At 38.1% G+C, this 10,376-nt stretch overlaps 1 protein-coding gene across 1 annotated transcript in view; it reads right to left on the bottom strand.

Moving 5' to 3' along the window:
* The window catches only part of LOC124008434 (broad substrate specificity ATP-binding cassette transporter ABCG2-like), a 45,473-nt gene extending 44,529 nt beyond the window's left edge, over positions 1-944 (bottom strand). Inside the window, exons 1-2 of the mRNA XM_046319707.1 lie at positions 784-944; positions 375-584 (exon numbers count right to left, since the gene is read on the bottom strand). Coding sequence (XP_046175663.1) covers positions 375-574 — 200 coding nt within the window. The 5' untranslated portion in view covers positions 575-584; positions 784-944. The remainder of the gene's footprint in view (positions 1-374; positions 585-783) is intronic.
* Positions 945-10,376: the final 9,432 nt, after the last annotated feature.

The following is a 10,376-nucleotide window of genomic DNA, read 5'->3' as shown; positions in this document are numbered from 1 at the left end:
GTGGCCACACATGTACCGAACCTATTGTGAATTTATTCTGATTATTGTTTGCCTTGAACCTATAATAAAACCATCGATTAAAAAAAAAAAAAAAAAAATTTATTTTAACGAACATACATCTACCCCTTTTAGATATTGTCTATTTATCAGTGTACATAGGTTACTTCAACTGAAACACATTGAAACAAGTGAAACACCTGCCTTCTGTTATGACAAAACACCGCTGCCCCCTGGTGGCTCATTCTAAATATTAAAAAAATAAATGTAAATCCTTCTGCGGGATTATGTTCTTCCTGCGACCTAATGGGTCGTATTAAGAGCCGACACATGTATAAGTCTGATTAAATCTCAACAACAGTGTCTCGTCGACTTACTTCAGATCTATGAGAATGTCTTTGGTGGTGGTCTTCCTCTTGATACACAGACAGCCGCTCCTCTGCGTCACCTTATAGTGGACGTTATGGAAACTAACGGTTGAACCTTGAAGGGACTTGGCGGTACCGGTAGACTCAGGAGACCCGTTAGTCCCTCGGTCCTCCATCACCAGGATGTGGCTTTTGTACTTCTCCGACATTCTGAAGGTCCTGTCAGAAATGAGACAGCGAGGTGTGGGAATAATTATATAATGTAAACATTGCCTATTGCTCTCTACCGTTCCCATCTGAAAGTTAAACAACTGTAACATCTATTCACATTCATTAACTATCGTTTAAAAAAAAACACAACAAAATAGTCAGTCGCCAAATAATTTTGTCTATCAAATATCACATTTGTGTCACTTACCCTGAGACTGGAAATGGAGAGCTGAACTACCGAGTCGACCAATGTAATCCTAATTCTCCTTGCAGTGGACTGTGGTGTGGATTGTTTCAAATGTCAAGTTTTAATGTCACGTGCACAAGTACAGCGAAATGCCTTTTCTTGCAAGCTCTAAAGCTGTGTTGTGTAACCAAGTTTGAGAGCTATATAAATGAATGTGTTGGTATGTCTTCAGCAGATTTATAGTTTTTACAGCCCTGCCGAACTGTGAGAGAGTTTACAAGGTAAAACACCAAAGTAATGCATGCAGAGCAGAACTAGGAAGATTCACGCTAATTCACAAAATGCAGAAAATACCTGTTAAATTCTACAACCACAATAAGGGAAGCGATTCTCAAACCTTACGTAACAAATCCTTCACCTACAGAGAGATGAACCTGGAGAAGAGTTCCCTAAGTAAGCTGGTCCTGGGGCTCTGTTCACAAACACAAACAGACCCCACAGAGACCCAGGACAGCAACACAATTAGACCCAACCAAATAATAATATAATAATAATATATGCCATTTAGCAGACGCTTTTATCCAAAGCGACTTACAGTCATATGTGCATACATTCTACGTATGGGTGGTCCCGGGGATCAAACCCACTACCCTGGCGTTACAAGCGCCATGCTCTACCAACTGAGCTATCATTAGAAAACAAAAAGATAGCTACTTGACACATTGGAAAGAATCAACCAAAGAAAGAGAGCAAACTAGAAATACTATTTGGCCTTAAATAGAGAGTACACAGCGGCAGAATACCTGACAGTGTGCCAACACAGCAGCAAGATTAGTGACCTGTTACCACAAGAAAAGGGCAACCAGTGAAGAACAAACACCATTGTAAATACAAACAACATTTCTGTTTATTTATTTTCCCTTTCAACTATTTGCACATCCTTACAACACTGTACCAATAATATACTATTTTAAATATATATTATTTTAACACTTTTGTGAGTGTGATGTTTACTGTTCATTTCAAATTGTTTATTTCCCTCTTATTTATTGTCTATGTCACTTGCTTTTGGCAATTTCAAACATGTTTCCCATGCCAATAAAGCCCTTTGAATTGAAATGAATTGAGTCTGATAAGAAAAAAACAGATTTGTAATGGGAGAGCAGCGGCTTGATCAGTGGCCGGATAATGTATACGTCCCGAATAGCGTTCTAATCCCTAAGGCCTTTACTACTTTCGACCAGGAAAACGATGTAGGCAATAGGGTGGCACTTGGAACGCCAGCATGACTGTCTGTTTATGACGGGAGGGGAACGCGCACCCACGTCTGTCTGGCAGTAAAATGTGATTGAATAATCGTATTTGTAGCGTGGGTTTCGTAACAAGACGTAAAGGCTGTTTCGCCACTACACGCGTAGAAGACCTAACGCCCTGGCCCAGAGCTACCGTAACTCTAGAAATAAAGGCTTTTATCAATGCGTTAAAATAAGATTTTCTAGAATTCGAGGGTAACGAATTAACCAGCAACACAGTGATATTACAACTTGTTTTAGGAACATAATAGCATTCATAGGTGATTTTGTCCACATTTTGTCCATCTAACTTGTGAGGGAAAGTTGTTGATTCACAGTTATAACCTTATCATGTGACCTGGTCACGTTGTCTCCCCAGAAACACACATGCAGCACACACTCACACAGTGACACCTGTTTATGGCTGGAGTTCATGACCTCTCACATAAAATCCCATTGTGTGTGTGGCCGTGCAGCACCAGGTCCTCTTATGTCAAATGTTGTACACGTGTTATCTGGTAGATTATCTGTATCAAGAGAGAGAGTTTGTTCAATGTACCAAGGGCGTGGACAGACTCTTCCTTTTGTTAACTATCTATCTGAATGTTAACTATCTATCTGAGTGTTAACTATCTATCTGAGTGTTAACTATCTATCTGAGTGTTAACTATCTATCTGAGTGTTAACTATCTGAGTGTTAACTATCTGAGTGTTAACTATCTGAGTGTTAACTATCTATCTGAGTGTTAACTATCTGAGTGTTAACTATCTATCTGAGTGTTAACTATCTATCTGAGTGTTAACTATCTGAGTGTTAACTATCTATCTGAGTGTTAACTATCTATCTGAGTGTTAACTATCTATCTGAATGTTAACTATCTATCTGAGTGTTAACTATCTATATGAGTGTTAACTATCTATCTGAGTGTTAACTATCTATCTGAGTGTTAACTATCTATCTGAGTGTTAACTATCTATATGAGTGTTAACTATCTATCTGAGTGTTAACTATCTGAGTGTTAACTATCTGAGTGTTAACTATCTGAGTGTTAACTATCTGAGTGTTAACTATCTATCTGAGTGTTAACTATCTGAGTGTTAACTATCTATCTGAGTGTTAACTATCTATCTGAGTGTTAACTATCTGAGTGTTAACTATCTGAGTGTTAACTATCTGAGTGTTAACTATCTGAGTGTTAACTATCTGAGTGTTAACTATCTATCTGAGTGTTAACTATCTATCTGAGTGTTAACTATCTGAGTGTTAACTATCTATCTGAGTGTTAACTATCTGAGTGTTAACTATCTGAGTGTTAACTATCTGAGTGTTAACTATCTGAGTGTTAACTATCTGAGTGTTAACTATCTATCTGAGTGTTAACTATCTGAGTGTTAACTATCTATCTGAGTGTTAACTATCTATCTGAGTGTTAACTATCTGAGTGTTAACTATCTATCTGAGTGTTAACTATCTATCTGAGTGTTAACTATCTATCTGAATGTTAACTATCTATCTGAGTGTTAACTATCTATATGAGTGTTAACTATCTATCTGAGTGTTAACTATCTATCTGAGTGTTAACTATCTATATGAGTGTTAACTATCTATCTGAGTGTTAACTATCTGAGTGTTAACTATCTGAGTGTTAACTATCTATCTGAGTGTTAACTATCTGAGTGTTAACTATCTATCTGAGTGTTAACTATCTATCTGAGTGTTAACTATCTGAGTGTTAACTATATATCTGAGTGTTAACTATCTGAGTGTTAACTATCTATCTGAGTGTTAACTATCTATCTGAGTGTTAACTATCTATCTGAGTGTTAACTATCTGAGTGTTAACTATCTATCTGAGTGTTAACTATCTGAGTGTTAACTATCTATCTGAGTGTTAACTATCTATCTGAGTGTTAACTATCTATCTGAGTGTTAACTATCTGAGTGTTAACTATCTATCTGAATGTTAACTATCTATCTGAGTGTTAACTATCTATCTGAGTGTTAACTATCTGAGTGTTAACTATCTATCTGAGTGTTAACTATCTATCTGAGTGTTAACTATCTATCTGAGTGTTAACTATCTATCTGAATGTTAACTATCTATCTGAGTGTTAACTATCTATCTGAGTGTTAACTATCTATCTGAGTGTTAACTATCTATCTGAGTGTTAACTATCTGAGTGTTAACTATCTATCTGAGTGTTAACTATCTATCTGAGTGTTAACTATCTATCTGAGTCTTAACTATCTATCTGAGTGTTAACTATCTATCTGAGTGTTAACTATCTGAGTGTTAACTATCTATCTGAGTATTAACTATCTATCTGAGTGTTAACTATCTATCTGAGTGTTAACTATCTATCTGAGTGTTAACTATCTATCTGAGTCTTAACTATCTATCTGAGTGTTAACTATCTATCTGAGTCTTAACTATCTATCTGTTAGCCCAGTGTTATGTATATTACAAGTTATCTGTTAACCTGTAATATACATAATATTGGTCTACCTGTTAACTTGTAATATACATAATATTGGTCTATCTGTTAAAATGCGTAATATTTATATATATGCAGATGATCCTGTTATGTATGCCGTTGGCCCAACTGTAGACCAGGTGTTGTTAGAGGTGAAATCTGACTTTGTTACCTCACAAAAAGCCCCAAGGTTGGTTTAAAACTGGTACATAATTTGGGCAAGACTACATTTATGTTGTTTTCTAAATTCTCGCAATAAATGTTTCAGATAGACTACATATTAGTTAATTTAATGGTTCTCCCATCAATTGAGTTCCTGCCTATAAATATCTGGGCGTTTGGATTGTCAAGGATTTAATGTTTCAATAAGGTACTGGCTAGTTAAAAAAATAATATTTAAAATGGGCTTCTTTGACTACATGTCACACCCTGATCGAAATATATTGTGTTTATCTTCATTTATTTGGTCAGGCTAGGGTGTGACATGGGTTTATTGTGGTGTGTTTCGTCTTGGGGGTGTCTAGTATAGTCTATGGCTGCCTGAGGCGGTTCTCAATCAGAGGCAGGTGTTTATCGTTGTCTCTGATTGGGAACCGTATTTAGGCAGCCATATTCTTTGAGTATTTCGTGGGTGATTGTTCCTGTCTCAGTGTTTTGTATATTCACCAGATAGGCTGTTTGTGTTTTCACGTATTAAAGATGCATCGTATTAACCACGCTGCATTTTGGTCCGACTCTCCTTCACACCTAGAAAACCATAACACTACATTATTTCATTTCAGGGTTCTCCCATCAATCTATAAATATCTGGGCGTTTGGATTGTCAAGGATTTCATGTTTAAATAAGGTACTGATGAGCTAGTTAAAAATATAAGATTTAAAATGGGCTTCTTTTTTAAAATTCAGAATAGATCTGGCTTCTCCCTGAACAGCGGGAAGCAGATTGTACAGTTAACTTTCCCGACAGTTCTTGACTATAGTGACACCATATACCAGAACTCAGCTGCCACGACTCTTAAACCTTTGGATGTTGTTTACCACAGCACTTTATCACAGGTTTAATACTCATCACTACATCCTGTATCTAAAGGTTGGCTGGTCCTCAGGTTTAATACTCATCACTACATCCTGTCTCTAAAGGTTGGCTGGTCCTCAGGTTTAATACTCATCACTACATCCTGTCTCTAAAGGTTGGCTGGTCCTCAGGTTTAATACTCATCACTACATCCTGTCTCTAAAGGTTGGCTGGTCCTCAGGTTTAATACTCATCACTACATCCTGTACCTAAAGGTTGGCTGGTCCTCAGGTTTAATACTCATCACTACATCCTGTCTCTAAAGGTTGGCTGGTCCTCAGGTTTAATACTCATCACTACATCCTGTCTCTAAAGGTTGGCTGGTCCTCAGGTTTAATACTCATCACTACATCCTGTCTCTAAAGGTTGGCTGGTCCTCAGGTTTAATACTCATCACTACATCCTGTCTCTAAAGGTTGGCTGGTCCTCAGGTTTAATACTCATCACTACATCCTGTATCTAAAGGTTGGCTGGTCCTCAGGTTTAATACTCATCACTACATCCTGTATCTAAAGGTTGCCTGGTCCTCAGGTTTAATACTCATCACTACATCCTGTACCTAAAGGTTGGCTGGTCCTCAGGTTTAATACTCATCACTACATCCTGTCTCTAAAGGTTGGCTGGTCCTCAGGTTTAATACTCATCACTACATCCTGTATCTAAAGGTTGGCTGGTCCTCAGGTTTAATACTCATCACTACATCCTGTCTCTAAAGGTTGGCTGGTCCTCAGGTTTAATACTCATCACTACATCCTGTCTCTAAAGGTTGGCTGGTCCTCAGGTTTAATACTCATCACTACATCCTGTCTCTAAAGGTTGGCTGGTCCTCAGGTTTAATACTCATCACTACATCCTGTATCTAAAGGTTGGCTGGTCCTCAGGTTTAATACTCATCACTACATCCTGTCTCTAAAGGTTGGCTGGTCCTCAGGTTTAATACTCATCACTACATCCTGTCTCTAAAGGTTGGCTGGTCCTCAGGTGTAATACTCATCACTACATCCTGTATCTAAAGGTTGGCTGGTCCTCATTAAAGTCCTCTAGTTCACTTCACTATTCTCTTTTTGTTTACAGAGTTCTACTACACAAGTTTACAACTTACCTAACTACGTTGTTGAAGTATAAAAACACGAGTTCCCAACCACATTCACAGGGTTGGTTTAAATCTTGAGGTTCCTTGGGTCTGCGCCAAATGAGGTAAATCCGCTTTTAGTTTTAATGCCCCGGCTGGATCAATTTGCAGAACTCATTATGATTGCATGTTCTGGTGCAGCTCAGGCAGCTTAGGGTGTTTATTATGAAGGACGACATAGCTGATGAATGTAACAGTTCTTCTGTTGTGTTTTGTATTGATTGATGTTTTATCTGACATTGTAATTGGTGTTGAATTGCTGTGATCGGGGAACCTTTCAGAAAGAGACCCTGGTCTCAATGGGGTTTTAACCTGCATAAATAAAGAATTAAACATTCTCTATCTAGTGCTCAACGTTTGACCAGGGCCTATTGGCATTATATTCCCTATATAGTGCACTACTTTTGAGGCCAATAGGTGTCTTCCATGGGAAGGAAAGACCCAACATCATAAAGTACAGTTACACAATACCTCGTTTTACCATTGAGCCACTAGAGGGGGCTATCTATCTCCGAGAGAAAGAGAGAGAGAGAGAGAGAGAGAGAGAGAGAGAGAGAGAGAGAGAGAGAGAGAGAGAGAGAGAGAGAGAGAGAGAGAGAGAGAGAGAGAAGAGAGAGAGAGAACGAGAGAGAGAGAACGAGAGAGAGAGACAGAGACAGAGACAGAGACAGAGACAGAGACAGAGACAGAGACAGACATGAGTAACCTGCTTAATTACTTACACATACTGTACATTACAATGATTTAAAGTGTTTTCCATCAGGAAACGGAGGCCTCCACCTGCATCCATCTGAACTGGCCCGCGCTGCGGAATGTTCTTCTCTGTTCCACTGGACAGTGTTTCAGTTCCATAGTAAAAGCAGACAATGCTTTGCAGACAAAGAGATTCAAAGTGAGTTTAATAATTTAATTCATAACATTTTGTAGGAATAGCAGGGATTATTACTCTGATAATGTATGTTTTACAGGACGTAAAACACAAATGGAGAAAGTTGTTCACAATCGTGATACAAATTATACAAAAACCTTTGCAACACATCTGATCAGTCTGTAGACTAACTAGGTATTGATCAGTCTGTAGACTAAGTGGGTCACAGTCTGTAGACTAACTAGGTATTGATCAGTCTGTAGACTAAGTGGGTCACAGTCTGTAGACTAACTAGGTATTGATCAGTCTGTAGACTAACTAGGTATTGATCAGTCTGTAGACTAAGTGGGTCACAGTCTGTAGACTAACTAGGTATTGATCAGTCTGCAGACTAACTAGGTATTGATCAGTCTGTAGACTAAGTGGGTCACAGTCTGTAGACTAACTAGGTATTGATCAGTCTGTAGACTAAGTGGGTCACAGTCTGTAGACTAACTAGGTATTGATCAGTCTGTAGACTAACTAGGTATTGATCAGTCTGTAGACTAACCAGGTATTGATCAGTCTGCAGACTAACTAGGTATTGATCAGTCTGTAGACTAAGTGGGTCACAGTCTGTAGACTAACTAGGTATTGATCAGTCTGTAGACTAACTAGGTATTGATCAGTCTGCAGACTAACTAGGTATTGATCAGTCTGCAGACTAACTAGGTATTGATCAGTCTGTAGACTAACTAGGTATTGATCAGTCTGTAGACCAACTAGTTTATTGATCACAGTCTGTAGACTAACTAGGTATTGAACAGTCTGTAGACTAACTAGGTATTGATCAGCCTGCAGACTAACTAGGTATTGATCAGTCTGTAGACTAACTAGGTATTGATCAGTCTGTAGACTAACTAGGTTATTGATCACAGTCTGTAGACTAACTAGGTATTGATCAATAACCTAGTTAGTCTGCAGACTGACTAGTCTGCAGGTAGTTGTCTGCCTTACATCATCATTTGGAGTTCAGTTTTTTAAAGATGTGTTGCAAAGGTTTTTGTATAATTTGTATAACTAGGTATTGATCAGTCTGTAGACTAACTAGGTATTGATTAGTCTGTAGACTAACTAGGTATTGATCAGTCTGCAGACTAACTAGGTTATTGATCACAGTCTGTAGACTAACTAGGTATTGATCAGTCTGCAGACTAACTAGGTATTGATCAGTCTGTAGACTAACTAGGTATTGATCAGTCTGTAGACTAACTAGGTATTGATCAGTCTGCAGACTAACTAGGTATTGATCAGTCTGTGGGTCACAGTCTGTAGACTAACTAGGTATTGATCAGTCTGCAGACTAACTAGGTATTGATCAGTCTGTAGACTACCTAGGTATTGATTCGTCTGTAGACTAACTAGGTATTCATCAGTCTGTAGACTAACTAGTTATTGATCAGTCTGTAGAATAACTAGGTATTGATCCATCTGTAGACTAACTAGGTATTGATCAGTCTGCAGACTAACTAGGTATTGATCAGTCTGCAGACTAACTAGGTATTGATCAGTCTGTAGACTAACTAGGTATTGATCAGTCTGTAGACTAACTAGGTATTGATCAGTCTGCAGACTAACTAGGTTATTGATCACAGTCTGTAGACTAACTAAGTATTGATCAGTCTGTAGACTAACTAGGTATTGATCAGTCTGCAGACTAACTAGGTATTGATCAGTCTGTAGACTAAATTGGTTATTGATCAGTCTGCAGACTAACTAGGTATTGATCAGTCTGTAGACTAACTAAGTATTGATCAGTCTGTAAACTAACTAGGTTATTGATCACAGTCTGTAGACTAACTAGGTATTGATCAGTCTGTAGACTAACTAGGTATTGATCAGTCTGTAGACTAACTAGATATTGATCAGTCTGTAGACTAACTAGGTATTGATCAGTCTGTAGACTAACTAGGTATTGATCAGTCTGTAGACTAACCAGGTATTGATCAGTCTGCAGACTAACTAGGTATTGATCAGTCTGTAGACTAAGTGGGTCACAGTCTGTAGACTAACTAGGTATTGATCAGTCTGTAGACTAACTAGGTATTGATCAGTCTGCAGACTAACTAGGTATTGATCAGTCTGTAGACTAACTAGGTATTGATCAGTCTGTAGACTAACTAGGTATTGATCAGTCTGTAGACCAACTAGTTTATTGATCACAGTCTGTAGACTAACTAGGTATTGAACAGTCTGTAGACTAACTAGGTATTGACTGCAGACTAACTAGGTATTGATCAGTCTGTAGACTAACTAGGTATTGATCAGTCTGTAGACTAACTAGGTTATTGATCACAGTCTGTAGACTAACTAGGATCAATTGATCAGTCTGCAGACTATACCTAGGTGCAGATTCAATACCTAGTTAGTCTGCCTTACATCATCATTTGGAGTTCAGTTTTTTAAAGATGTGTTGCAAAGGTTTTTGTATAATTTGTATAACTAGGTATTGATCAGTCTGTAGACTAACTAGGTATTGATTAGTCTGTAGACTAACTAGGTATTGATCAGTCTGCAGACTAACTAGGTTATTGATCACAGTCTGTAGACTAACTAGGTATTGATCAGTCTGCAGACTAACTAGGTATTGATCAGTCTGTAGACTAACTAGGTATTGATCAGTCTGTAGACTAACTAGGTATTGATCAGTCTGCAGACTAACTAGGTATTGATCAGTCTGCAGACTAAGTGGGTCACAGTCTGTAGACTAACTAGGTATTGATCAGTCTGCAG

The sequence above is a fragment of the Oncorhynchus gorbuscha genome, linkage group LG21, assembly GCF_021184085.1.
Source record: "Oncorhynchus gorbuscha isolate QuinsamMale2020 ecotype Even-year linkage group LG21, OgorEven_v1.0, whole genome shotgun sequence".
Taxonomy (NCBI): Eukaryota; Metazoa; Chordata; class Actinopteri; order Salmoniformes; family Salmonidae; genus Oncorhynchus; species Oncorhynchus gorbuscha.
This window is presented reverse-complemented; position numbering and strand designations above follow the sequence as displayed.